The 27194-nt window shown below is 63.4% G+C and overlaps 4 protein-coding genes across 5 annotated transcripts; 1 reads left to right on the top strand and 3 right to left on the bottom strand.

The window, feature by feature from the left end:
- Positions 1-4061: 4061 nt before the first annotated feature.
- On the bottom strand, positions 4062-6900 carry B4GALT7 (beta-1,4-galactosyltransferase 7). The gene is made up of 6 exons (XM_075509907.1): positions 6747-6900; positions 6287-6643; positions 5357-5582; positions 4998-5081; positions 4713-4817; positions 4062-4534 (listed from the first exon to the last, which is right to left on the bottom strand). The coding sequence occupies exons 1-6, from the start codon at positions 6791-6793 to the stop codon at positions 4379-4381; spliced, it is 975 nt and encodes a 324-aa protein (XP_075366022.1). The 5' UTR covers positions 6794-6900; the 3' UTR covers positions 4062-4378.
- A 437-nt stretch (positions 6901-7337) lies between these two features.
- LMAN2 (lectin, mannose binding 2) lies at positions 7338-10977 on the bottom strand. Its single transcript, XM_075509792.1, has 8 exons — positions 10802-10977; positions 10604-10722; positions 10370-10487; positions 9987-10066; positions 8692-8853; positions 8377-8491; positions 7934-8053; positions 7338-7778 (listed from the first exon to the last, which is right to left on the bottom strand). Exons 1-8 carry the CDS (start codon positions 10941-10943, stop codon positions 7618-7620), a joined length of 1017 nt encoding a protein of 338 aa, XP_075365907.1. The 5' UTR covers positions 10944-10977; the 3' UTR covers positions 7338-7617.
- Positions 10978-12457: 1480 nt separating this feature from the next.
- On the bottom strand, positions 12458-14551 carry LOC142413545 (ADP-ribosylation factor-like protein 3). Of its 2 annotated transcripts, none has more exons than XM_075509790.1 (6): positions 14534-14551; positions 14019-14189; positions 13812-13928; positions 13603-13653; positions 12605-12790; positions 12458-12505 (listed from the first exon to the last, which is right to left on the bottom strand). In XM_075509790.1, exons 1-6 carry the CDS (start codon positions 14549-14551, stop codon positions 12458-12460), a joined length of 591 nt encoding a protein of 196 aa, XP_075365905.1. The 2 variants fall into 2 exon arrangements, with proteins under 2 accessions (XP_075365905.1, XP_075365906.1); XM_075509791.1 differs by having other exon boundaries at positions 14019-14162.
- A 2528-nt stretch (positions 14552-17079) lies between these two features.
- RGS14 (regulator of G protein signaling 14) lies at positions 17080-25732 on the top strand. Its single transcript, XM_075509856.1, is given in 16 exon segments — positions 17080-17130; positions 17133-17273; positions 18953-18974; positions 20217-20371; positions 20479-20571; positions 21156-21299; positions 21468-21617; positions 21807-21927; positions 22016-22140; positions 22217-22420; positions 22525-22601; positions 22780-22906; positions 23250-23331; positions 23519-23577; positions 23786-23900; positions 24141-25732. Coding segments are annotated over 16 exon segments (1902 nt in total). The 3' UTR covers positions 24377-25732.
- Positions 25733-27194: the final 1462 nt, after the last annotated feature.

Here is a 27194-nt window from a genome sequence, read left to right as displayed (position 1 = left end):
AGGGCAGACCTGGTCACCCGGTGTCCCAGCCTCCTCGGGGAGTGGGATGCCTGCAGCAACCCTGGTCCATCCCCATGGCAGCCCGTGCACGGTACCATCTCTCCCCAGGGAGTGATCGCACCCGCACCGTCCCCAGCCTGGGTTCCGGGACACGTGTATTCGGCGTGCTCACGCACTGAGGCCCTGCTTGCTGCCAGCTCCCCCTGCCACATACCAGAGTCCTCAAGCTGTGCTGCCAGTGCTCACCCACACACACGCACACTGTCCCCGGTCCCTGCTCACCAGGCTCACATGCTCGCATTATCCTCGGTGCGGTGCCAAGGCACACAACCGCTCCCTCCGTCCCCGGCCTCCCTGTTCCCTGTGGCTCCTTTTCACCGCCCAGCTGCACTCTGGAGCGGCAGGACACGTAGCCTCTGAATAGGGGGGCCCTTCACAACAGTGCCGTTTCCCAATCTGCTGGCACCAGGTATGCATCTGCGATGCCCTGGCCCTCTGCCTGGAGCTCAGCCACGCGTGGGGCACCCCCAGCAGCCCATGGGGCCGCTGGGTCCCTGCCAGAGGGACAGGCACATGCCCGCGGCAGCAGGCAGTAACAGCATCCCGCCGGGGCCTCGGTCTGGGCAGGTTGCGGTGATGGCAGGCTGACTTCAACGGGTGCTGGTCACAGCCGCACCCCTCCTTCCCGTCTGCCCCGTTTCCTGCTGCCACATCTCCACCACCAGCTGCACTCCCCCAAGCACGTCTCCATGGGACAGCAGCTCCCGCGGGGCCCCAGGGCTCAGCCTTACCCGGGACACTCCAGCGGGCACGGATGCCCAGTTTCCTGGGCAGAGATGCTCCTGCCTCCTGTCGGCTTTTCCACAGCCCCCCTCTGCTCGCCTCAGTCCCCCCCCCACCCCACCCCCCCATCACGATACTACAGCAATTTCATGTGGCCACCAGCGAACCACTCCAAGCACGACCCGGTTTAAAACAACCTGGCAATAAAAGCCAGCCGATTGCCATGCCCACGGCAGCCCCCGCACGGCCTCACTGACAGCAATTTGGACCCCAGAAGGGGGGTCGCAGAGGGGCAGGGCTGACACTCCACGGGCTCTCTCTGCCCCTGAGAGCACGGGAACACCGGGAGGCCTCCGGCTCAGCTCTGCAGGGCTCCCGGGACAGCAGGCAGGGTGTTATCCATCTGCAGAAAGGCGATGGGGAAAAACCTCATCCCCTCCCGCTGGGCTATTGCTAATAATGAAGTGCGTGGGGGGGGAACGGAGCTGAGCGACCTCCGAATCACATTCAGGGCTATAAAAGGAAGCCGGGTCTCCAGCATGGTGCCTCTTCCACAAAAGCAACCGGAGGATGAGGGGGCTGCGAGCAGAGCTGAGAAATAGCTGCCAGGCAGCAGGAGAGGAGCCTTTAGCGCTGAGCGAAGTGCGAGGTGCACATATGCTCTCTGTTTCTGCAAATCTACGTCTTCGTGAAACCTGCCCAAAACTGTGTCATCTATTTTGAACGGTGCAGAGAAATACTTTGATCTGCCTCCGTCAGCCTTGGCTGCGGTTCAGGCACCGGTAAGTGGCTGGCATACAGGTGTCCAATCCCAAAACCCGTGCGATGAAGAGACAGGAGCAGGGCTGCTGGGCCGACATCTCTCTCCGGCCAACTGCAGCAAAGGCAGTGACACGTCCTGGGAACACCTCTGGAGCAGTGCACCGTGTGCCTGAGCCTGCCTGCAATCTTCACGCCAGATATCAGTGCTGCTTTGGGGCCGCCAGGCTGGAGAGGCCATCGGGAGCTCTTGCGTAGCATGTCCCTAGGTCACCCTGGGGCAAGGACAGGCCCTGAGCTGGGGAGGAGGACACGCTGAGCCTGCCTGCGCCTTGGATGATGCAAAGCAGCATGGCCTGATCCTCACCGCCCTGCACTGCCACCTCGACCCTTTCCTCAGGACGCAGCCCCCCCTCGCACCCCAGTCCGCAGGGCTCCAGACTCCTCACCCGGCTCCGGAGCAGCACGGAGAGCAGACAGCACCAGATCTCTTCAGACACCCCATCCCGCTGCTCCTACATGGTACACGACCCCCACACTTGGCTCTGATGCTTTTGCCTCCCTCATCCTGGCGCTCCTCCCCGGAGGTGCCACGTCCCCAGGGCCGCTCGGCTTCCCGGGATGGCGACAGCTTCTGTCTGGGGACGTCTGCAGGCACCCGGCAAAGCGATTGCTCCAGGAAGCACCGAGCAGGGGACAAGGACAGAAGGGGACCAGGGAACATGGAGGGCCTGGTGCCAGCACTGGCGAACGCAGGGGTACCGGCTGCTCAGCTGGGTCTGCCCAGCTTGAGGAGGCAGCAGCACTCAAAATGCATGCCAAGACCCCAGAGCCAGCGCAGTACAGTCCCACACATGGCACCATCTGTGAGAACAGCCCAAGCACCCTCCGCTCCGGAGCAGCACAGCACCGCTTCACCCAGCAGCCCGCGCAGGCAACCAGGCCAGGCTGGTGATGGAGGAGAGGAGCAAAGCGCTGGCAGGGGTCTCCTTTGAGAGTCAGCGGGCGTCTCTGCCACCCCTCAGCAGATCAGGGTGAGCGGCAGCATCCTAGAAGTCACAGCGCCTGTTTGCTCCCAGCGTGAGCAGGCATGGACCAGGCGCTGCTCCGTGGCCACTGCTCCCACCCGGGGCTTGAGAGCCAGGTCCCAAGCAGGGCATGTGGCCTCCCTGCCCCTCCTGCCCAGCTCTACACATCCCACTTCCCAGCAAAAGGTGCTGGTGTGGCTGATTTCTGCCAAACCCAAACAACTGTCAGCCCCCAGGGCCCTTCCTCACCCGTTCGGACCTTCCCGGCTTCCCCACCTCCTGCCTCCAGCACCGCAGAGCACCCAGGCACGCTCCCAGCAGCCAGAGGAGGACATTCACCTCCTCCTCCTCTGCCTCCTGTCCCAGGGCACTCTCCCAGCACACGGTGTCAGTGCTTCGGCCGCCTCCCACAGGCTGCTCTTCCTCCAACAGCAGCAGGTTCCCAAGTCACCGCATGGGTTGGGCTCTTGGGGACCTGGGGTTTGCAGGGTGCGTTGCCTGCATTGCCTCCTGCTCACCAGCACCCCAAGGCTGACACAGCCCTTTGCCCGGGCACCTTCCCCAAGCTGTTCACTGATGAGACAAGGCAATATCCACAATGAGGGGCTTGAGCCCACAGCAGAGCCCTCGCAGGCCCCACCAGCAGCAGGGGACCAGCACTGTGATACCCTCAGCAACTAAACCTCCCCTGCCTTGCTGGAAGGGGCAGCCCAGGTCCTTGTCCTGCCACGCCACGGGAGAAACCGGCCTGGCGGCAAGGCAGGGCTGGGCAGCTAGAGCAAGTGGGTGACACCTGCAGGCTAGGTTTGGGGACAGAGCCCCACACAGCCTTGCCTCTCCCTCATCAACCCAAACTCTCCTGCTCCCACCTCGAGGGGAGCATCCCAGCCCCCACCTTGCCCAGGGAAGCTCTTGTTCCCCTTGACTCAGGCGGGTTAGGGGCAACCGTCCTAACACCTGCACTTCACCCACGCCGTTGCCCCGGCTTCACCAGCACTGTGGTCAGCCTGGCCGCCAGTCTTTCCCAGCACACCTCATACAGGGCCGGAGCAGATCCCAGTTCCCCTCAGCACTGCTGGGGGGACATCATGCTGTCCCACACCCCCTGAAAAAGGCCAAGGCAGCACATGCCACAGAAGGCAGGCAAGGAAGGGAGCAGCTCAGCCAGAACTCTCTTCCTTACTCCACAGAAAGAGGAAGTCCTGGGCTACCTCAACTGCTGACATCCAGCAGAGCCGTGGATGCTGGGGCACAGCTCAACCACAACCGCTTCCTGCAATGAAGCGACCACAGCACAGCCCTGGGGGCACCTGGCAGCTGACAGACAGACACCATCTCACTGAGCCCGTTTCAGACCAGCTTGGCCTCCGACCCAGAGCAGATCACCTGTCCAGACAGCATAGCTGGGGCCAAGCCAGAAACGGGTGCACTGAAGCCAGTAAGGTGAAGGGAGCAGGAAAAAGGAGCGGCACAGCCCAGGGCATTCACAACTCACAGGTGCCCTGATAGTTCTTTATTATCCTCTGAGCTGGGTGGCAGCTCAGCCATGTCCAGCGCAGGAAAACTGCCTCCTGCACCTGCCCTGGGAGGCAGCACCAGTGTCTGCAGCGACACCGCAGAGTCCCGCTCTCAGCCTCTTCTGTTGGTCCCAGCAAAGCCTGGTTCCCAGCCCTTTCTGTTCCTCTGCGTCTCGCCAGTACCGCCATGCTCGTCTGCTGCAAAAATCCTGCCTGCTCCAAGCAGCTCGGTGGCAGCCCTGGCATCTCGGCACAAGCGCAGCGCGCACGACCAGCACACAGGAGACGGGCTCAGCCAAACGTGCACCAGGGGGTCTCGCTTGTGTCACAGTCCAGCAAGATATTAAGGACGGTGCAAGGGGCTCCTGCCACACTCAGAGCTGTCCGTGACTCAATTCGGTACCTCACGTTGTTCAGACCTCCCTCCCGATCCACCTTAAACTGTTCCTGAGGAAGAGAAAGACCATTCAGCCTGCACTGGCTTCCAGCGGAGGGGGAAGCACCCAGTGCCCGGGGAGGGAGTGCAGAGCTGGCAGGGGAGTACACAAGAAAGGAGGGCTCAGAGCATGTGGTGATCACAACCCGAATCCCCCATGGTTCCCCCTCAACCACACTGAGGTCTCACCTGCTTCTGCGCAGCGATGCGCTTCTGGTCTCTCTTCCTCCAGGCTGGGTCATGCAGGTGCTGGAAAGTCTCGTATCCAGTTGTGATTCCAGAGGGACGGCGAACCTGGAAGGAAAGCAAAGCTTCTGTAAAGCTACTGGAAAACTTGCTGCACCTGCTACTGGAGTGGGGAGCACAGAAGGGCTGCCTTCCCCAGGTCCCGACCTGGGTGGCTACAGCCAGAGGCCAGGTGGGAGACAAGGAGAAGGGCAATTTCAACCTAGGAGGCCATGGAGCACCCCTCACCTGGAGACCAGCTCCTTTGATACGTCGATAAAACTCGTCGTCCTCCCGTCCCCAGCCCCAGAAGCGGTTGGACATGCCATTGCACTGAAATGAGAAGGGCATCGTACCGCCCATGGTCTGGTCCAGCACAACTCCACGTACCGCAGAGGAGCAGAGACCAGCATCACAAGCCCTGAGCACCAGCACAGCCTCCCCTCTCCTGCCCCCCACCAGCTCACACCACAGGCTCTGTCCCCAAACCATTTTGACTCCTTTTCCCCCCCTTCCCAAGTATGTAACGCAAAATGTACAACTGTTCACCAAGACAATGTCGTAGCCCCTGCCCCAAACTGGCCAGGATGTCCCACCCATGCACTCACCATCTCATAGTGCTGCTTGGTGAGCAGCAGGATGCCACCCACGTAGGTCTTATAGTGGTAGAGCGGGTGCAGCTCCGGGGATGCCACGTGGAAAGGCCCTGCCTCCGGGAAGCCGTAGTCCAGCTGCTCGTTGAGGGGCAGGAGATCGACATCATGCATCGCGATGTAGTCAGTGTCATTGCCACTCTCCAGGAAGCCCACGTTGATCAGGGACGCCCTGTTAAACCTGCCACAGGACCAGGGACTCTCAGCTCCACGCACAGCAGCCACTGTCCCTTCACATCCCTCTCCCACGCTCCTCAACACTAAATGTTTGACCGGTCCCCAAACAGGGACACACACAGACACAGCGTTCTCTGCCTTCACAGTGCTGGGTGCCATGGCTGCCCGTCCTGAAACTGCATCCCTGCTTCTCCCTAAGCAGGCAGCACACACTGAGCATGATGGTGACACGCAGGAGTTTGGCCACTGCAGACAGCAAGGGGCTACAGCAAACCCCGTCCTGCCCAAGGCCGGCTGGGGACCTGGACAGCCCCTGCCAGGGCTGCAGGCAGGTACTGGACATCGAGCAGGGGGTGAGCGATGGCATTTCCAAACACCCCATGGTACTTCTTTGAATTTTAGCGTCACTAGATGTTTGCTGCTATAGACCTGCGACACTGGGGAGAAAGCAGAAATATCTGGGGGTAGATAGTTCTCTTCTTGCTTAGGAAGAGACAAGCAAAATACCACTTTGTCCTAAAAGCTCTAGAGCGAGTAAATCTGGGGAGAGCAACACGCCCCAGCCCTGACTGCCCGCTGCCCAGGCCCTACGCTTCTCCACACCGCCCAAGGGAAGCGGGAGACCCTCTCAGCACTCATAGCAGGGACAGAGTTTCGGAGAAGGGCCCCCTCACTGCCTTCGCTCGCTGCGGCGAGGGGAGACGCTACCTGAAATGATCCACCTGGTTGAGGATGAAGATGTGATGGCGGATCCTCTTCTTGCTCAGGAAGCGGTGCATGTAGGGCACGAAGGCCAGCAGCTCCTCGAAGCGCTCCCGGAAGGGGACGAGCAGCGCCAGGCGGTGCGGACCCCACGACGGCTCGTCCTCCGCCGGCAGCAGGGGGACCTGGGGCGGGCAGGGCTGGCGGGAACCCCCCCGGCTCTGCCCGCCGCCCAGGGCCGGCCCCTCGCCCGAGCAGCTCAGCTGGAGCCAGAGCAGCGAGGCGAAGCCCAGGAGCAGCGCCAGGAAGAAGAGCGGGAAGACGGAGAACCTGCCGGGCAGCAGGCCCAGGAGCGGCGGGGACCTGGGGCACAGCGGGGCGTCAGCGGCCGCCGGGGACCCCCCCCCCTCCCGCCGGGGACCCCCCCCCCGCGCCGCCCGTCCCCGCCCGGTGCCGCCCCGCTCACCCGCCGCCGCCCAGGCGGAGCGCGGCCCTGCGGCGGGCCGGGCCCATGGCGCCCGGCCGGCCCCGCCGCCGCCGCGGGACACGCTGGCTGCGCCCCGCCGCTCCCCCCCCGCGGAAACGCGGCCCGGCCCCGCCGTTCCGCCCCGCTCCCTTCCGCCCGGCGGGGCGGGGCGGGGCGGGGCCGGGACCAGGCCTGCGGGGACACACGCCCCCTCACACCGCCGGCCGGGGCCTCCCTCCTCCGGGACACCCTCCCTCCTCGGGGACACGCTCCCCCCCCCCCAAACCTCGGGGACAACCCCCCCTTCCTTAACTCCCCCCCCCCCCGTGCCTCCGGCGAATACCCACCCCCCCCATTCCTCTGGGACCCTCCACAGGGATTGCCCACCCCCCCCCCCGAGACAACCCACCACCAAGCTGGGACCCCCTGGGGGCAACACTACCCCCCCACCCCAACACCACGCCCCCCCCCAGCTCTCTCAGCCCCCCTGGGGCTTCCCCCCAAACAGAGCCCCCCCCTTTCCCCACCCCAGACAGACCCAGAGCCGCAGGTGGTGTCAGTCCTTTAATGCCCCGTCACAGCCCCCTCACATTCACACCCGCCGCTGCTCGCCCCCCCGCCACGGGCAGCACGGCAGGTCCTAGCTGGTGGGGGGAGCGACCTCCAGGCTCCCCCACCACAGCCCCAGGGCCCCCAGCGGGCATCGCCCCCCTCAGTCCAACCCACCCAGGGCTGGGCGGGGGATACAGCCAAAGAGACAGGTAAGAAAATACTTCTGATATTTCTCAGAAACAGCTTTTAGAAACCACAGTTTTTACAGCTCCCCATAGAAAAGATGGGTTTGGGCACAGGCCATGGCCCACGTCTTCCACTAGTAGAAACGCTTGTTCCGCTCCTGGCGTTTCTGGAAGACCACAGCTCCCACCACAGCGCAGACGATGATGCCCAGCAGCGCGCAGAGCAGGAGCAGGAACACCTTCCAGCCCGTCAGAGGCCCGCTTCGGAAATTCCCCGTTGGGTCATCCACGTTGTCTGCAAGGACAAGAACAGCTACAGAGACGGACCCAGCCTCGCTGCTGCGGGGTCTCGCAGGGACTCACAGCTCCGACACCTTTCAACAGGGCTTTAAGAGTCCAGCCCCAGCATCCCACTGCTCTACCAAAGGTTTCTGAAGCCCAGAGACTCACCTTTGGGTGATTTAAGGAGGCTGACGCTAGGCTCAATCTTGGTCCAGTCAACAGCCTCATCTTCTAGAGGGTGCTCCACCATGAGCTGGAATAGCTTCATCGAGATAATGTCGTGATTGTCTAGGAAATAACCATCAGCACCAAACGCTGTCAGAAGCTCTGAGAGACGCCCACAGGCTCAGAGCACCTTAGGTCCGTGCTCTGCCAGGTCCAGGTCTCCTTCCCTCTCAAGCCACCCTCACACCCCAGGTATCAAACTGCAATTTGAGATGTTCCTTAGCTCTTAGGTGCCTCCTTTCCCAGGCTACAGGTCCCTACCCAACAGGGTTTCAAGATTTTAACAACTGAGGGAAAAGAAGCCATTGAAGCCATCCAATGCATCCATAGCATTATAGTCCAGGCTCCAAACAGGAGGTATTCCTGCGAGCAAAGCCCCCTCTCACCAGACAAATCTCCAGTGCCAGCAGAAGCACCGAAGAAGTAGCCGGTTGGCAGCTGCACCCCTGCAAGGTCAATGCAGTTCTTCCATTCGTTCTTGTCTTCCACGTCGGTCATCACCTGTAAGACCAGGGAGCGTCACACCAAGGACACACGCTGCCATCCTGCCCACCTGCAGCTCTTTTGGAGCCAGAGGTGCAGGTGGACGAGCCTGGAAAACCATCTCCAGGTCACCTACTGACACAGCAACACCCACCCCACTGCACTGCCCCGTCTAACGTGCATGAGACACCCTGCAGAAGGCGTCTGCCACATCTCACCGTCAGGCGGCCTCGGGAGTACCGAATTGCCAGGAAAGTGTCATGGTTCTGGTTCCGAAAGTCAGCGGTGCACCCCGCCAGCTCTGTCCAGCGCCCGTCCTTACTATGGTCGTAAGTCAGGGAGCCGTTGTTCACCATCGCAGAGATATAGGGGAAGACACGCTGCAGGGAGGAGAGCACTGGTGCTTTCAGTCTGCAGGAGCCTTCGAGCTGCAGACCAAGAGCCACCTTCCCCTGCCTGGTCAGAAATCTCAGCGAGAGCAGGATCTCAGCCAGGCATGGCAACAGAGCCACAGTTTTGCTGCACAGTCAGGTATGGAGGGCAGAACAATGAAATCAAGGCTTATTTTCTACGCAAAGCTGCTTCTAAACTGAGAGTGAGCTTGTTTCGGCTAAAGCAGAGCAGCCATTTCTGACCTTCTGTATCAAGACCCCCCGTGAGCCCAGACTATACCACCTGGCCAGGGCAATGAGACCACCCCAGACTTACGGAGTAAGTACCAGACCAGGTAAGAAGTGTAAGAACAGAGCACAGGACTCAGACGGGCAGAAATCTCACGAGCAGCATAACCACACTCAGGGCTTTGTAGTCAGCAGATTACGGACACTGGAAGAGGCCAACTGGAGGCAAGAATTCAGCTCTCAGCGAGCATCCACACAAGAGGGGGATGGGCTCATTTCCAAGTGCTTTATGACTTAAGTGACATGTTTTTGGTGCAATAGATCTCAGTAGCACAGTTATGTTTTCTGACTGTGCCGTAACAACATCCACGAAGACAGAGCAGGAGAGAAGAAAAGGACTGACAGCCCCTACGGGACTGATCTGTATTTCAGCCACGGGGAATTCCAGAGCAAAAAGCCAGCCCAGGAGTTTCTCTTTCAGAGACACCCAGGTTGGAAACAGAGGATAAGGCCAGAAACAACGTGGAATGATCAACCAAAGCACAAAGTTCAAGAAATGACACTCCGGATTAATATACTTTCAGGTGGATTCCTCTAACTTAACTTAATAGGTGGTGCACAGTTTACACAGCTCCATGCTGCCCTCTCACCCTGAGGGGAAAAGGCCTTGGAAAGGTCTGTGTGGTCAACAACAGCAGAAGGTGGAGCAAGGACCTTCTTATCTCCGTTAATGCACGTGCAAACTCTTCCCTTTGCCAGCTCCCATGACAGGAAGAGCAGCCCACTCTCACATAAGGAGAGACTTTTCCTTGGTCCGGGCATGAAGAACTCGGAACACGAAGCCACGAGGAAACAGCCTCCTCGGCACTGAACGAGCTCCCTGAACTACTCACCTCTGTCGCTTCATCATTGGGATATGTATCAAGGAAGATAGCCAGTCCGTGAAAGTTGTCCTTGCTGCCAAAGACAGGACCTGGAACAGGGCAGAACATAGGGAATAGAAGGCTCTCAGAAGGAATTTGTGCTCAGAGACTTCTATTGAGAAGCTGTGAGAGCTGTTTATTGCCAGGCAGATGACTGAGGGCGCCTGTTTCCAAGGCAGAACACACAAGACACACCATCCCCATCTAGGGAAACCAGACAGAGGGGAGCTCAAACGCCCTCCCTGGTGAAAAACCTTCCAGGACAGGGGCAGCTCCAAGGGCAGCTCCCTGGGCTGCCCAGGGCACGTGCGAGGCCTCAGCCCGGCCAGGCAGCCCCCGGCTGCATACTGTACCTGGCACCAGGCGCTCCTGCGTGTACCACAGGGCCAGGCCGTCCCCGTGCAGGTTCTTCTTGCCGGCTCCGTGGATCTTGAAGTGGACGTGGAGCTCCCAGTCCTTAAGGAAGCAGGGCTGCGCAGAGAGACCGCCCAGCGGCGTCAGGGCAAGAGCCGGGAGAGGCGCTGGGGCCGCCCCGAGCCCCCGGCGGTCTCCCCCCAGCCCCCAGCGGTGCCCCCCCGGGCTCTCACCACGCGGTTCCAGATGGAGCCCTCCCGGCTGCGCTCGTCGGGCGTCAGGCGGACGTACTGGCTGGTGACCATGGTGCTGCCCTGGAAGTCCCACAGCGGCATCGCGGCGGAGCCCGCACCTGCAACGGGCAGAGACAGCGCTGCTCAGCCCGGGCCGCCGCGGAGCATCGGTCCCGTCCCGTCCGGCCCCGCGCTCACCCTGATACGGCTTCATCAGCGAGTGCTCCCGCTTCAGGTGCTCGCTGTTGCCGTCCGTGAGCTCGGCGGGCGCCGGGCGCGGCCCGGCCACCGCCACCAGCAGCGCCGCCGCCGCCAGCAGCCCGCCCGCACCCGCCGCCATCCTCCCCTTCCGCCTTCCGGCGCACCGCCCCTGCCCCCGCCCGGGAGCGGCAGCCCGCGTCGCCAATCAGAAGCCCTCACACCACCGCGTTCCCGCCTCCAAGGGCAAGCGTCACTCCTGCCCGCCTATGGACGAGAAGGGGGCGGGGCCGGGGAGGCGAGCAGCTCCCGCCGTGCTTTGGGCGGGCGGGTGGGAGGGGGGAGGGGCGGCAGAGCACCTCCCGGTGTGCACTGCGCGGGCGCGGCGGCGCGCAGCATGCCGGGAGCTGTAGTCCGGCCCCCCCCCCCCGTGCCAGTCACGTGCGCGCGGGAACGTGCGCGGCTCGTGCCGCCCACGGGACACGTGACCCGCTCCGGCGGCGCTGACGCGGCAGCCCCCGGGCAGCCTGTCGCCATGGCAACGCCACACAAGATGGCGGCAGGCGCCAGGGAGGGGGCTCGGCCCCGGCCCGCCCGGGGGGTCCCGGCCCCGGGAACGGCCCCAGCCCGGGGCCCCGCAGGCCCCGCCGGGCCGCAGAGCGGCGGGGCGGGGGAGAAGTGCTGTCCCAGCACGGCGGGAAGGACTGGCCGAGGCAGCACAGAGGTTACAGGCAGCTTTATTCAGGGCCACAGGTCTGCCTGTGGGCAGGCAGGGCTGCAGCCCAGGGCCTGGCACAGCAGAAGGCCCCCAGCCCCGTTGCAGCTTGTCTCCCACCCGTCCCCAGTGGTGCGGGCGCTTAGCCATGGTGGCTGTGGTGGCCAGGGAGCTGCATCTTCCAGCCCTCGGGATGGGCATCTTCAGCGCGGTGACAGAAGCCCCAGCTTGGGTGTGTTTAGGGCAATGCGCTTCCCAGGGGCTCTTGCAGAGCAGCCCCTCTCGGTGGCATGCGCAGCGTGGCTGCAACCAAGGCTGTCACCAGGCAATGAAACCCCTCCATTGGTGACTGCATGGCCAGGTCCTCTCTGTGTCTTTGTGCTTGTCCCAGGTCCTGTGCACACGTGGGAGCTCCTCTGGCCAGCAAAAGATACTGAACCAAGGCCTCCCCGAGCCAGCTGCCATGCCTAGGGCAGCACCGGTCACATCCTATGGGAGCGGAGGGGAGTACACACCATTCGGTTGGCTGTACGTGCCATGGCTGAGGGTGTAGCCGGTGCCATGGTGGGGTGTTCAGCCTGCTCTGGGCAGTGTGCGTGCTGCAGCAGTCTCTGCGGCGTGTGCCAGCAGTGTGGATGGACAAGTCCTGAGCAGGTTCTCATTCTGGAGGTGTGCAAGCCCTTGACACTACAGGACAGGTGCTTCCTCCAACAGCACTGCAGCTGCAGGAGGGTTGGGGGGGTACGAGGAGCCCGTGGAAGCCCAGGAGGCAGGGAGAGGGGAAGCTGACTGATTAGTGAAAGACTGGGTAGGAAGCCCATCTGAGCACGGCAGTCTGAGGCTCAGGACCCAGCCGAGCCCTCAGGGGGAGTCTAGGGACCTAGGGGGTTGGCCATGGCTTAGGGACCTGCAGCTCAGTCCAGTCTGGCACTTCGCAGCTCTCACTTCTTCCTGTTCATAATCTGGCTGGAAATCCAGTTCATCCCATCCTGGAGGGAAGAGAGAGACATGAGCACAGCCCCAAGAGCATGGCAGGTCCTTGGGTCCTCTCCCTCGTCCACAGAGCCTGCAGGCCCCCATCCCTCTACCTGCACTCCTTCCCCAGACAAGGCTGAGCAGGCCTGGATCTGCCATTCCCGGTCCCGGTAGGTGTGGAGGCTCAGCCCTTCTGCGATTTCGGCTGCAGGTGCTGCAGTCACTAGGTCCTGCTTGTTGGCAAACACCAGCAGCGGGACCCCCGTGAGGGACTCCTCCTCGGTGAGCTCTGCCAGCTCCTGCCAAGAGAGAACCACCTCCTAGGGCTGCTGCCCACTGCTGCCCTCCTCCACAGAGCGGCCTGGCCACTTGCCTGAGCTGCCCAGGGTGGGCTGGGGCACCTCAGTCCCCCAAAATGCCTCACTCCCCTCTCTCTGGTGCTCTTGTTGCAGCCGAAGAAGCTGTGAGGTCTCGACATCCCGAGGGAGAGACACACACCCCTGAAGCTCCATCTGCCCTGAAGAGAGCCCAGGAGCCGCACGCAGTACTACCTGAGGGCTGAAGCACTCCTGGCACTGAGAGCCTTGGGCAAAGGGCAGCTACAGGAGGCTGCTGTCAGCCCCGTGCTGTCTGGCACACCCACACTGCCGTCTGGTGCCGGTACAGCCGAGACTGGCACTCAGAGTCTCACCTTCCCCTCTCCAGCTTCGTTCCCAGGGTTTGTAACTCTGAATTTGCTACTCGTAAACCTTTGCTTGGTTGTATTGCTAACCTGGCGCTGGGGAGGTGGGAGGAGGGCATGAGGCTGGCGACCGAGGGGTCCCTCTCACCGAGGGCAGTGTCACCCCCGTGTCAGGTACCCGTGGGGCATCACACACAGCTTGGGGGGAGCTGCTGGGCACAGATCTGCCATGGGGTGGAGTGGCTCTAGGTGCTGAGACCCCAGTCACGAGCCCTTCCCACATAGCTCTGGGGACAGCGTGGCCCTCACAGCAGTGCTGCCCCACGGTAGAGAGCAGCCTCGCTCCCCTCTCCAGTCCTCAAAGAGCTGGTGCCAGCCGGGTCCAAGCCCCAGGACCCCACAGCCACCCCCCACCTAGACCCCTCATACCTGCCCAGTCTCCTCAAAACGCTTCTGGTCTGCGCTGTCAATGACATAAATCTGCCGTGGGGACAAAAGAGACAGTCAGTGGCTCCTCCTTGCCCAGCTGCACAGCCCTCTGCCTTCTGCTGGGGCTGCAGGGCTCTGCAGGGGTACAGTGCCCCCCGGGCTCTCTGCATGCAGGGCTGTGGTGGGCTGCAGGCGGCCGCCCCACTCACCAGTAGGTCTGTGCTGCCCAGATACTTCCTCCAGTATGGGCGGATTGAGCGCTGCCCCCCGATATCCCAGACGTTTAGCTTGAAGCCATTTGAGTGGACGCTCTTTATGTTGAAGCCCTGCATGGGGACACAAACCCCAGGGCATCACCCAAGGGGACGGTAGGACCTGCCACCCTCCCACTGCCCGTGGCCCCCAGCAGCACCTACCTGGGTGGGGGTGATGGTGCTGACGTCCTCGGACGCCAGGCGTTTCAGCAGCGTGGTCTTCCCTGCGTTGTCCAGCCCCAGCAGGATGATGCGGAGCTCCTGCTCCGGGGAACCCTTCAGCCTCTGGATGACGGAGAGCAGCCCCTGGGGGCACGGGGTGCTGGAGGAGCCCTGCGGGGTGCTGGGTTGCTGCAGAGCACACTCATTTTGGAGGGGGGAGCTGGGCGCACTGTTGGCCATGGGTACCCTGTGTCTATGGCCTGAGCGAGTGCCAGGGCTTGGCTCCCAAGGTGTCCAGGCTTGGGGTGGCCCCACAGCAGATCTGCTCAGCCCCAGTCCCCACCCCGGTGTGCTGTCCCTGCCCTGGGAGCCCTGCCAGCTCCTGGGTGTGCTGGGGGGACAAGGCCAGGGTAAAGCCCTGGTCCTGCTCTGCCAGGCTGCTTGACACCACAGCCGGGAGCTGGTGCCAGCACACCCACCCTGGCGCAGGCAGGATGTCACCAGACCCCGCTTACCTTCTGCACATCACCCATCGCTCTGGCCCGTGGTACGCCTGGGGACCTGCCAGGGGCTTGTCCCCAGGGCCCGCTGGTGGCTGCGTGACTGGCACGCTCCCCATCCCTGGGGGAGGAAGAGGATTACGGGCTCCAGAATTAGCTGCTGTTTTTCCATTTACCCACGGCATTAAATAATGCCCTCGGCAAATCCCCCAGCCAGCTGTCGCCCCGCCGTCGCCTACCCCCAGGATAAACCAGGTCCCGCCAGGCTGGGGCACTGGGCCACAGGGCGTTCCTCTTCCCACGGGGCCAGGCTCCAGCTCGGGGATGGCAGCACAGCGGGAGGATACGGTACCCAGGCACCACAGGCATCACCGCGGGCAGAGCATGGCAGTGGGATGGAGCCGGCGTGTGATCCTGGGAGAGGCACTTCAGCCCCAGCCTCCAAAGGGGGCCGCTGCCTGCTGCCCAGGCAGTGGAGGCAGCCCACAGGCATGGCCGTGTCCTGGTGCACAGTGCTGACACGGTCTTCCATGTGAGGGGTGATGCCTCAGCACATCCCCATGTTCCAGGCCACCCACGCAGGGTGAGGCGACATCAGCACCCACGAGCTGCTCCTCGGAGGGTGGCAGGAGGTAACGCTGAGACTGGAGCTGCCCAAGGCCACGTCAGCCACTGCCGCAGCTCCCCACTGCCGTCTGAGGGAAACCACCATGCCCTGGAGCAGGTCGAGGGCTGGGCTGTCGGCAGCTGGAGGTCAGGGATGGCACAGGACAGGCGTCCAGAGAGGCACAGGCACCTTCCCCAGCAGCCCACCCCATCCCAGGTGGGGTGAGGGGCTCGTCTGTTCACCATTTGGATTAAATATATTAATTAAGCAATGTCTTTGATTCTTGCATGCCGCAGTTCGGTCCTCGGATCAGGTTTCCTAGCAGAGAGGTTATCCTTGTGGTGAGGACCGTGAGTCACGCACTCTTGGTGAGACATTTTTATTTATAACTCCCGTTGCAAAGCCAAGCCAAACAACACAGCTACTCTCTGACAAAGAGAAGGGGAGAAGCAAGATCGTCCCCCACCCCACTGCTGCTCCATGCCACAGTGGGGGGCAGAGGGGCAGCAGCAGGGGCCACCCTCCACTACCTCCTGCCTGCAGACCCTGCCAGGGCTGCGGCTGCTAATGCCGTACTGCTTTTGTGCATGTTCACGGTGGGAACACTTCATTTTTCTCTGCATAGATCTGCACCCAACTTAATGTTAGGGTTCTGCTTTTGATAGGTTAATCACCCACCTTACGTCCCAGTTATTAGCATTTCCATGAGTGGGTTGCCATGGTGCTCTGCGGTTTATCCTGTAACTGTTAGTTACTTACATTTCCTAACAAATATCCTAAAATATCCTTGACTGGTTTGTGGTTGCTGATGAACATGGAACCCCAACCTAGGAGATGGGCAAAACTGCTTAGGCATCAGTTTGGTGACTCCAAGCTGCACGTCCACCACTCCTCTCTGCCAGGCTCTGCCGGCGTCCACGGCGCAGGCAGCTCTCCCTGAGTGCTGGCTGCTAATGGCAGCAGCAGCAGCACGGCCCTGGGGCCACCCCCAGACCCACTGCTTGGCACGGGGCTGGCAGGCAGCTGCGTGCCCGGCCAGGTGTGAGCAGGGCAAGCGGCACCAGGCTGGCGGCGGGGTGCGTTGGGTGTGCTGATGCCCCCCTGCCCCTGCACCCCCCTTCCCTGGGGTGATGTGATGCCCGGGAGGAGCCCCCTCGGGCTGCCCAGGCTGCTGGGAGTGGTGGCAATGGGGTGGTGACCCTGAGGCAGCACGGGCGGTGCTGGCGATGGGGCTGAGTGGGATGGGGATGGGGGTTGGATGGGGATTGGATGGGGATTCAGATGGGCATGGGGACAGGAATGGGGATGGGGACGGGGATTCAGATGGGGATTCAGATGGGGATGGGAACAGGAATTGGGATGGGGATTCAGATGGGGATTCAGATGGGGATGGGAACAGGAATTGGGATGGGGATTCAGATGGGGATGGGGTCAGGGATGGGGACAGAGATTGGGATGGGGATGGGGATGTGGATGGGGATTCAGATGGGGATGGGGATTGGGATGGGGATGGGGATTCAGATGGGGATGGGGATTGGGATGGGGATGGGGATTCAGATGGGGATGGGGATGTGAATGGGGATTCAGATGGGGATGGGGATTGGGATGAAGATTGGGTTGGGGATGGGGATGGGGATTGGGATGGGGATGGGGATTGGGATGAGGATTGGGTTGGGGACGGGGATGTGGATGCAGATGGAAACAGGAATGGGGATGGGGATGGAAACAGGGATGGGGATGGGGATGCAGATGGAAACAGGGACGGGGATGGGGATGGGGATGCAGATGGAAACAGGGACAGGGACGGGGATGGGGATGCGGGCGGGGCCGCGGCGCCTCCTGGCCCGGAGCCGGAGCCGGAGCCGGTGCCCAGCGGGGCGGTGCCGGGGCCGGTGGCGGCGGCGGCGCGGGGCGGGAGGGCGGCTCCGCTCCCCCCGCTGCGGTCTCGGTTCCCATGGCGACACTTCCTGTGGCAGCCGAAAGCGGTAGTGCCGGGGAGCGCCGGGCCGGGCCGGGCCGGGGCAGCCGCACCGCGCCGCCGGCCAGGGATGCTGCGGGGCCGCGGGCCGCGCCGGTAGCGCGCTCGGCCGGGCGGTGCCAGGCATGCAGGGCAAGGGCAAGCTGCTGCTGGTCCACAACGGCCGCATGGTGAGTCCCGGCCCGGCCCGGCCCGGCCCGGGGCGCCGGTCCCCATCTCCGGGAGCGGCCCCGCCCGGCGGCACGGCGTGGGGCTGGGTACCGGGCGGGCAGGGGCTGTTTGGGGCCGGGTACCGGGCAGGCAGGGGGGTGTGGAGCGGATAACGGGCAGGCAGAGGGATGTATGGGGCCAGGCAGTGGGCAGGCAGGGGGATGTGGGGCGGATAACGGGCAGGCAGGGGGGTATGGGTCTGGGTACCGGGCAGAGAGATGTATGGGGCCAGGTACCAGGCAGGCAGAGGGGTGTGGAGAGGATAACGGGCAGGCAGGAGGTGTGGGGCTGGGAAGTGGGCAGGCAGAGGGGTGTGGGGTGGGAAACAGGCAGGCAGGGGGTGTGAGGCTGGGTAACGTGCAGACAGAGGTGTATGGGGCTTGGGTATTCCCAGCAGACAGAGATGCAGAGGGGTATCGGGGCAGGCAACAGCATACGGGGCTGGGTAACAGGCAGGCAGGGACATAGGGGGCTGGGGTAATGAGAAGGCAGGGGTCTGTGAGGCTGAGACAGCGATGTAAGTGGGGGATGTATATGGCATTGGGGTAATGGGCAAGCAGTGACGTATGGGGGGTAAACAGGAGTCAGCAGTGCTGTGGTGCATGGGACTGGGTGGCAGAGGCAGGGCAGAGCTGTGTGGGTGTGGGCAACAGAGATGGATGGGGAAGAGCAAGCAGATGACAAGATAGGGGTGTGTGGGGCTGGGCTAATGGGCAAGCAGGGCTGGGATGTGTGGGGCTGGGGTAAGGGACATGGCAGTGGCATGTGGGGTAGGAGGGACAGGCAGGGGTGGGGTAGTGGGGCTGGGGTAGGAGGCAGGAGTGTGTGGGGCTGGGATGGGGACAGGCGGGGTGCGTGCAGGGCAGGCTGGGGTGTGCAGGGCTGGCAGGGTGGGGGGCACTGGCCAGCCAGGTCAAGGGCACCACTTCAGCGTGGCCCCAGGCAGCGGGGGCAATGAGAGGCAGCGCTGTGCAGGGAGTGCTTGGCTGGGCTTTGACTGTGGAGGCTCTGCCCATCTGCCCACTTGCTGTGGGTCCTGGGGTACCCCATCCCTGCGGCAGGTATCTGGGGCAGCCCAGGGGATGCTGCAGGGCACCCTGTCCTGCTGTGCCCTGGCCTGGCAGCTCTGGCAGGACCCGGTCCCCATCTTTGGGCATCTGCCCTCCAGTAGCCCCAGGCCCCAAGGAAGGAGGGAGCAGTCAGTTTGCCTGCCTAGGGCTGTGGTTGTCCTTCCTTCCCTCCCCTCCTCCCCTCCTCTTCCTGTGCCGGGGACACTGCTTCTCTCCTCCGCAGGCAGCGGTGGCAGGGTTACATCTAGATAGTATCTGCCCTTTCCCAATTGCTGGCCTGGCTCCAGGGCAGTAGATGCACAGGAGGTGGGAGAAAAGCTGCGTACCCCTTGCAACCCACCCACCCCTGCTTGCTGCCCCCCGGCTGGGAGCCCTGTGTCGTGCCCCTGCTGTGGGGCAGCTGTCCTGGTTGCAGCTAACACCAGAGCGGTGTTTGCTGGCAGCCTGTGTCCCTTGCTCCTGGGTTCGGACTGGGCTTGCCCTGATGCTGCCGCCTGCCTGGGTACCGCTCCACTGGGCTGGCAGATGCCGTGTGCCCTCTCTCACCTCTCTTCTCTCCACCCCCGCAGGGCCCAGCTGTGTCAGATGGAGGTAAGACTGCTCTTTGCTCTGGGATGGGAGGCCTTCATTGTCTTCAGGGGAGGGGGAAGCCCACAGCCAGACTGGTGCCGGGGCAAGGAGCCCGCAGAGAGCCAGGTCCTGTGTCAGCACAGGCTGTGCTGTGGGTGGGTGCATGGCTGGGCCCCCGCAGTGCTGGGCCAAGACCTGTGCCAGGGACTCCCTATATCCCCCCAACCCTCCCACACACCCTGTGTCACCTGCCCCTCTCTTCTGGCTGCTCAGCTGGCCCCCTTGGGTGCTGGGGTCTGAGGGGCTTCCCGGGGCAAGCAGAACCTGGGTACCAGCCAGTCCTGGGTTTCTTGAGGGAGCCTATCTGTCTGTCCGTCTGTCTCATTGTGCATTGGATATCTCAGATGGCCCATTTGCCCGTCTCAGCCCTGCTGCAGGGTCCTTCCAGTGCGGGGTGCCGGTGGCTGCTGTTCCCACCTGCATGCACAGGGTGTGCACAGTTACCCCGTGTTTTGGACAGGAGGAGATGGGCGGGGAACCCAGCAAAGCAGCAGCCTGCCGCCTCCTCTCTTCCCGCTGGCTTTGCCCGGAGAGGCCTGCTTGCATACCCTTACCTTCTCTTGCAAATGACCCTCTGCTCCCAGTTGCTCGCCAGCCAAACCTGTTCAAAAGCTGGGGTTGCCCCTGGGAACTTCCGTCTTTTTGATGGAGGGACTCCATTTGAATGCATGGTCATCTTGGGTTTCCCCGAGGGAGGGTTTCCTCGGGGTTGGGAGCTGGGGATGACACTTTCTGTGCCCTCTTCTCGCTGGGTTTGTTCCTTGTCATGGCCAGAGGAACAGAGAAGGTAAGTTCAGCCACCTCTACCCATCCTCCAAGCTTCCCTCCACGCCATGTGCCCCCTGTGTCCCCTTCCACCCTGCTTTCCTTCCCCGGCTGGGTGCCTTCCCCCCATATCTCAGCTTTGTTCCCCTGGGAGATGAGTCACAGGTGGAATCACGGTGACACCCCAGGGAGGGGAGGACGGCCAGCACTGGCAGGGAGGGCTGTCACGCTCGCTGGAAGGTGCCAGCTATGGCATCACGGCGCTCAATCTGCCAAGAATGCCACTGTGATGCTCCTTGTGTTCCCTACCTGAGGGCTCTCTGGCTGCGATTGGAATGGGGTGGATGAACTCGCTGCAGATACAGGGGGCTACTGGTGACAGGGGTGTGATGCTTGGTGACACCCAGGCAGCCAGAACTGACCCTTTTTCTCTCTCAGAGTTAAACGCCTCCAGGGCCCGTGGCAGCAACAACAGCGTGAACAGCCTGCCAGGACCACCGGCCACCTGCGGCTCCACACAGGGGTCTGTGGTCAGCTGGGCTGAGTCCTTCGAGACACTGCTGCAGGACCGCGTGGCTGTCACCTACTTCACTGTGAGTGCCACAGCCCACACCTCGGTCCCCACTCCCATCTGCTGTTGGCAACCAGCCATCCCACAGCCATGGTGCCGCCCAGGCCAGCAGCTCTATCTGCCCCGCAGGAGTTCCTCAAGAAGGAGTTCAGCGCCGAAAACGTCTACTTCTGGCAGGCATGTGAACGCTTCCAGCAGATCCCAGCCAGCGACACGCAGCAGGTACCAGCCTCTGTGCAGCCATGGTGTGGCTGAGCCTGGGTTACGCAGCTGCTGGAAGGCACATGGGCAGAGGTGGAGGTGGCTGTCGTGCCTGCATGTCCCAGGGTCCTGGCAGACCCCTGTTCTGGGAGGCTGAGCAGGCTGGGGTGTCTTGTGGGAGCGATAAGGAGATGGATATGATGTGCATCTGAAAAGCCACATCCGGGACTGCCTGCCCTGTGGAGCAGGACGTGCTTCTCCAGTCCGGGGCAGGCAGAGTGTGGAGAGTGCTGCTGGGATGACAAGAAAGCAAGGGCACAGAGCTAGATGGGGGCTCGTGGGGACAGGGCCACACGGCTGGTGGGGAACGGTTCCTACCTCAGGCTGTACCTCCACGGAGAGACCAGTGTGTTGTGCCCAGAGCCTGGTGCTGGGTGGGGGTGGCTGGCTCCAGTGCCCATCCTGAAGCCCAGGTACCAAGCTGGTCCCAGGGGCACTTGGCTCCTCAGGGCTCAGGTGGCTCCACGGGGTGAGCCAGGGGCCCCCTGCAGGGTAGCAGTGAGGAGGGGGCTCCTGGTCCCTGCCTGACCCCCCTACTCCCCCAGCTGGCCCAGGAGGCACGGCGAATCTACGATGAGTTCCTCTCCAGCCACTCGGTCAGTCCTGTGAACATCGACAAGCAGGCCTGGATTGGGGAGGACATGCTGGCCAACCCCTCCCCAGACATGTTTCGCATCCAGCAGCTCCAGGTACGAGCAGCACCCGTGCTCCACCCCACCCGCAGGATGGGGGCCGCAGGACCACCCTGCGCATCACCCAGCATCGCTGCTGTCGCTGTGGGGCCATGCCATGGGGCAGTGGCCAGACCAAGCTGTAGGTGGGCAGGAGTCTTAAGCACACGCATCCTCCCTTTGCAGATCTTTAACCTGATGAAGTTTGACAGCTACACGCGCTTTGTGAAATCCCCGCTCTACCAGGCCTGCCTGCGGGCAGAGAGCCAGGGGCAGCCCCTGCCTGACCTGCGGCCCCACTCCCGCAGCAGCAGCCCCCCGCCTGACCTCAGCAAGGTGAGCGGCGTGGGAAGGGGGGACGGGTACCTGTCCCTTGGCCTGAGAAAACGGTGATGGGTCCCTTCCCCGCTGCTCGGAGCAAACCCAGCCCCGGGTTGAAAACGGACAAGCGGTTTGGGGGACTGGGGAAAGGGAAGGGGCAGCCTTGGACATCCCCACTCTGAGATGCTTCTCCGTTCGCCCCAGAAGTCGAAGCTGAAGCTGGGCAAGTCCCTGCCGCTGGGTGTGGAGACGGCGGGCAGTGGTGCCAACCGCAGCCCTCGCCGGTCCTTCAGGAAGGGAGAGCGGCGGGAGCCCTCCTGGGCAGGTAGGTGCTCTGCCGAGTGGGGCAGAGGGGCCGTGCTGCCCCTGAAGGGTGCCCACAGTCCCCACCACCGTCCCTCTGTCTGTCTTAGAGGGGGGAGAAGGCGGTGGGAGCACCATGCTGTGGCGGGAGTCCCAGGGCTCGCTCAACTCCTCGGCCAGCCTGGACCTGGGCTTCCTGTCCTCGGCCAGCACGGCCACCAGCCCCTGGACGGAGGTGAGTCGTCGCCGCGCTAGCCCTGCGGCATCACGCTGCCACCGGCTGTGCTTATCTCACCGCATCCCTCCCGCAGGGCCATCGGAAGAGCCTGGGGGGCAGTGAGGCAGAGCTGCCGGCCAAGCCCATGAAGTACTGCTGTGTGTACCTGCCTGACGGCACAGCCTCACTGGCCTCCGTCCGGCCTGGCCACTCCATCCGCGACATGCTGGCGGGGATATGCGAGAAGCGTGGCTTCAGCCTCCCCGACATCAAGGTCTACCTGGTTGGGAATGAGCAGGTAGGGTGGGCGGGGGGAGAGGGGGCTCCTGCCAGCCGGACCATCCCCAGGCTGGGACCACGTGCCACTCTGCTTGCTCTCTCCTGATCGTTTGGCTCTTGCAGAAAGCGCTGGTGCTGGACCAGGAGTGCTCTGTGTTGGCAGACCAGGAGGTGAAGCTGGAGAACAGGATAAGCTTTGAGTGAGTGGGAGCTTCAGGGCTGATGCTGTTGCCCACATGTGTCCGGTTCACATCATGCGTGGCCACCCACGGTGCCCCACACGCAACCCCCCAGGCAGTCCCGAACGACCCGGCTCTGCCCCTGCCTCTCCTGCCACTCCGTGTTTGCCTGCAGACAGCCTCTTCTCCCCCTCCGCAGGCTGGAAATCTCCTCCCTCAATAAGACCATCCGCATCACGGCAAAGTCAACCAAGCGCATCCGGGAAGCACTGCAGCCGGTGCTGGGGAAGTATGGCGTGAGCATGGAGCTGGCGCTGCTGCGGCGGGTGAGGGCTCGCGCCTCGGTGGGCACGGCCCCAGCCTCCTGCGGCCAGGATGCTGGGGGCGGTGGGGAGCCGGGTCTGGGGCTTAGGCCAGGGGCTGCTGGCAGTGACCGGGTGGTGGGGAGCAGCGGTCTGTGCCAGGGGCAGCCTGTGAGCTTGCAGAGAGTCACCGGTGTTTGAGATGGGCCGTGGCACCCCGCCGTGGGCCAGGAGGGACCGGTGGGTGTGCTCTGCGCTGTGCAGCCCATGACCCGGCAGGGTCTGGCCGGGGAGCTCACGGTGCTCAGCCTGGCTGCCTTTGCCGTGCCACAGCAAGCATGACACTGGCTGGTTCTTCCCGTTGCAGCAAGGCGAGCCAGCTGCCCTCGACCTGGAGAAGCTGGTCAGCACGGTGGCTGCTCAGAAACTCATCCTGGAAACGCTGGCAGGTAAAGTGTCCTCCCCTCCAAGCCATGTCCCCCCACCAGGCCGTGTCCCCCCCACCACAGCATTCACAGGGCCAGCCTGCTTTCTGCTGGCCACGGCTCCTGCTCACTGGGATGGGCTGCATCCTGTCACCAGCCGGGCCAGGACCAGCGTGCTGGCACGGGGTGCTGAGCATCACTTACCTTGCAGACACGCGAGTGACGGCGAGCGCCAAGGCTGCGGCTGCCCCCTCCCCACTCCGGAGCGAGGTGAGCTCAATATCCCACTGCCCTGGTTGGAGATGACCCTGTGGCCGCTGCCATAGTCTGTAGGGAAGGTGTGCCCCGCTGCGACGCTGGCACAGGGTGGGCAGCGGGTGCCGAGGTGGGAGCCAGGCTGTGGGAGGGCAAGAGGGACGTGGGCTGGGGGAGCACTGCCTTCTTGCCCCGTCGCTGAGGCCTGGGCTGCTCATCACAGGAGGGAAGCCCAACAGGAGCAGAGCCTGACACGCTGTGGGAGATGCCCTCCTCCTTCTCCCGGCCCCGGTCTTCAGCTGCCACGAACCTGAACCGCCGCACGTATGACCTGGAAGGTGAGACCTGGCATGTCTGAAACCTGAGGGGCTGGGGCAAGACACGGGGTGAGGGACGCGGGGCCCCTGGTCTGCTGGGGATGGGTGCAGGGTCCCATGGGTGCTGGAATGGAGCAGGGAGAAGGTGCAGGTGCTGTGCCTGCAATATGTTCAGGGTCACGTCAGGTGGAGAGGGCAGCCGAGGCGTTAGGACAGGAGCCTGAGCGCCAAGCTCAGGTGTGTGACCTGCATTTCTTCCAGGGCTGGTGGAGCTGCTGAACCGTGCCCAGAGCTGCCGGGCCAATGACCAGCGTGGGCTGCTCTCCAAGGAGGACCTGGTCCTGCCTGACTTCCTCCAGCTCCCCGGGCAGGACGACAGCACCTGCGAAGGGTCGGATCAGCCCCGCACACCTCACCCAGGCTCCGAGGGAAACAGCCATCCTCAGCCCGCAGAGCCCGCACCAGCTCAGCCTTCGGTCGACCATGAGCTCCGATGAGTCCTGCTGCACGTCCGCACCTGGTGCGTGGTACCCCCGGGCCATGCCGGGGTTCAACACGGGGCCTGACTGGCCCCTGCCCTGCACCGCCGACACTGCCCGGACCGCAGATTCATCCACATCCTGTCCCAAACTGTCGTGTCATGTCGCTGTGAGTGGTTGAGCAGCTGCCATGCCCCTCGGTGGGGTCGCATCCTGGTGCACGTCAAGGGAGTCCTGTACATAGTTTGAACCCCTGTTGCAAAGCACTTTGCAACGTCCCACGCATGCCTGGCACTGTCCTGCCCAGTGCCTCTGCCTGCTCTGCCTGCGGCAGAGCTGCCTGCCCAGCAAATCCTGCCTATGCCGGGCTGGCACAGCCCCTCTGACTGTTCAGGTGGGGAAAGCACCCTTCCAACCGACGAGTGTGTGGGATAGAGAGGGTGGGTGGGGTGACAAGGCAGGCTCCAGCCCCAAACCCCAGTGCTGTGGGCAGGCACGGTCAGGAGAACGCGTGTCTGGAGCTGAGGTCCAGATCCGGTCCCTGACCCCGCAGGAACAGGGCTTCCCCCGTTGTTGATGTGCGGGTCTACCCTTCCCAGGGAGGGTGAGGATGGCCCTGCCGGCCTGTGCCCCGGGCAAGTTATTACTGTCTGCATTGCGTTAGTGTGGCAGGGCCTGATCCTGCCACGATAGCACTGCTGCTGTGGAGCAGGGCACCTAGTCCTGCCCCAAGCAGACAGAGGCAGAGCCAGCAGGTTGTGGCAAAGAAGCCTTCCTCCTCCCCGCCGGGAGACCCTGCATGGGCGGCTGCTGAAGTGACCCATAGGAGCAGATCCTCGTAGGTCCCCTGCCCCAGCCCAGCTGGGGCTGCGGGTGCTCGGCCCTCGGGGACAGGTCTGCCTGGTGCCAAAGGAATGCAGCACCCCTGGGTGCTGATCATCTCAACCTGGTGTGCAGGTACGCAGCGTGTGCCCAGCCTGGCATCCCTGCCGGCGGCTGTGCTGGGCTGTAACCTTGAGCCTGCTGTGCCCTGCAGGTCCCCATCCCCAGCAGCCCCATGTCCCCAGAGGTCCCAGACCCAGTCCGCAATGGAGACAGCCCCCTGACAGCAGCCAGGAGATCCCTCCATCGTCTGTGCGTGCCAGGGCCCTTCCCTGGGTCACCGCTCTGTCACCACTGCCCAGCCAGAGGCAGAGGGGTGGCCCAGGGCAGCCCCAGGGCTCACCCAGGGACAGGGAGCATGTCCACCCAGCCCCACGCTGCTGCAGCTGGCTGCAGCCCCACAGCCCTGGTCAGAGCCCCCCTGTGTCTCCGTGGTGCTGCTCAGTCCCGTCTGTGGTGTGAAACCTGGGGAAATAAAGAGCATTGCCTGGACGTGTGTCCCACTCCTTCCTCTGCCGCCGAGGCTAGACAGTGCTTTTCCCGGCAGCAATGTCCCCCTGGCCCCCCCTTACCCCACAGAGCCCCCCCGGGGCCAGGGCAGGGCTGGAGCCAGCCCTTGGCCCCGATGCCACCCTGCCTGGCAGCAAGGGGCAGTGCCAGGAGCTTGTTTTCCCGGCACCTCTAATGGTGTAGGAGAAGCTGCGGGGCCGGCATGGCCGAGGACTTCAGCCCCGACCCTGTCAATGAGTGACAGCCGGAGCTGCCAGGGCCTCACTGGGTTAATGATTGTGGGGGCAGCTGGCCAAGAGCCCCCGGGCACAGGGCAAGCGCAGACACCAGCCTTCTGCCTGCTGCAGCCTGGCACGGGGCTCTGCGGGTGCCACTGTCTGCAGACAGAAGGGTCAGAAGGCTCCCCAGGCACCTGCAGAGGCGGGACATGTCCCCTGCCATGGCACCTCCTGAGCATTCAGCTCCATCCGTTTGTGACTTGGCAGAGGCTCCGTGATGCTCCAGCAGTGGCAGGGAGGTCCTCAGGCTGGCATGTCCCCAGGCTGTCCCCAAGCACACCGGGGTACCCAAGGGGTCTCCACTTGCTCCCCCCATACAATCGTGGCTGGCTTGTCCATGGTGGTGGAACCCAGGAGCACCTGGTCCCCGAGGAATGGGGACGTGACAGCCGCGTGGCCTCTCCGTGCCCCACTCCCCACAGGCACCAGGGCTGTAGGGGCCTTTGCCCCTGGCTCTCCCCTGGACAGACGTGGACGCGAGCTGGCCAGGCACCTCGTGGGTGGATGGAAACTTGGCCAGAGGTGCGTAAACAGCGGGTAATGATAAATGGTATCAAGGAGGTGGTGACGGCAATGCTGGTGTCGCTCCACTCCTGCCTGCCCTGGCATCGCGCATGCTGGGAAGATGCAGGCTCTGCCCCACGCAGCCCTCACAGTGCTGCTGGCTGCTCTGCACTGAGCCGCCGGCATGGGCTGAGCCAGGCCATGTGCCACCATCACCACCAGCAACAGGACGCAGCGACCGCACTGATGCTGATGTAACCCACCGCCAATGCCCCGGCGGCGAGGATGACGCGTGCCCTGGGCAGAGCCAGGTCCCTCAGGCTGACGCTTAGATGGCTCCATGGATGGTGGCTGTGTGTGTGGCCTCACCTCCGGTTTGGGACACCCCAGCAGCGCCAGCACCGAGCCCTTCTCCTCTTCCTCTTCCTTTCGTGCAGGGGATGAAGCACCCAGCACCAACTGATGGGGAGCTGAGGCTGCTCCAGCATCGCCCCTTGGGCACTGTGCTCCAGCACCACCGCAGCTTCGCTCTTCATCACACCGGCTGCTGCTCACCCAGGGGCGATGCCAAGCCTCGGGCAGGCGAGGCGGGGTGTGCCGGCGGCACAGTACCCCGGGGGCGCGTGCCCCATCCCGCCCCAGGGCCGCGGCTGACGTGGGAT

This window comes from Mycteria americana, chromosome 8 (genome assembly GCF_035582795.1).
Source record: "Mycteria americana isolate JAX WOST 10 ecotype Jacksonville Zoo and Gardens chromosome 8, USCA_MyAme_1.0, whole genome shotgun sequence".
Classification (NCBI taxonomy): Eukaryota; Metazoa; Chordata; class Aves; order Ciconiiformes; family Ciconiidae; genus Mycteria; species Mycteria americana.
The sequence above is the reverse complement of the archived record's forward strand: the minus strand, read 5'-3'. Positions and strand labels throughout refer to the sequence as shown.

Coding starts and splice junctions, on each gene's coding strand:
- LMAN2 (XM_075509792.1), bottom strand. CDS start 10,943: ATGGCGGCGGGTGCGGGCGGGCTGCTGGCGGCGGCGGCGCTGCTGGTG. Junction 10,488..10,603: donor GCTCCATCTGGAACCGCGTG/GTGAGAGCCCGG, acceptor CTCTCTGCGCAG/CCCTGCTTCCTTAAGGACTG. Junction 8,854..9,986: donor CCAATGATGAAGCGACAGAG/GTGAGTAGTTCA, acceptor TCCTCCCTGCAG/CGTGTCTTCCCCTATATCTC.
- B4GALT7 (XM_075509907.1), bottom strand. CDS start 6,793: ATGGGCCCGGCCCGCCGCAGGGCCGCGCTCCGCCTGGGCGGCGGCGG. Junction 5,583..6,286: donor AACCAGGTGGATCATTTCAG/GTAGCGTCTCCC, acceptor GTCCTGTGGCAG/GTTTAACAGGGCGTCCCTGA. Junction 5,082..5,356: donor CCAAGCAGCACTATGAGATG/GTGAGTGCATGG, acceptor TTCTCATTTCAG/TGCAATGGCATGTCCAACCG.
- LOC142413545 (XM_075509790.1), bottom strand. Junction 13,929..14,018: donor GCACCATCACCCCCACCCAG/GTAGGTGCTGCT, acceptor GTCCCCATGCAG/GGCTTCAACATAAAGAGCGT. Junction 12,506..12,604: donor TGTCTGGGGAAGGAGTGCAG/GTAGAGGGATGG, acceptor TCTTCCCTCCAG/GATGGGATGAACTGGATTTC.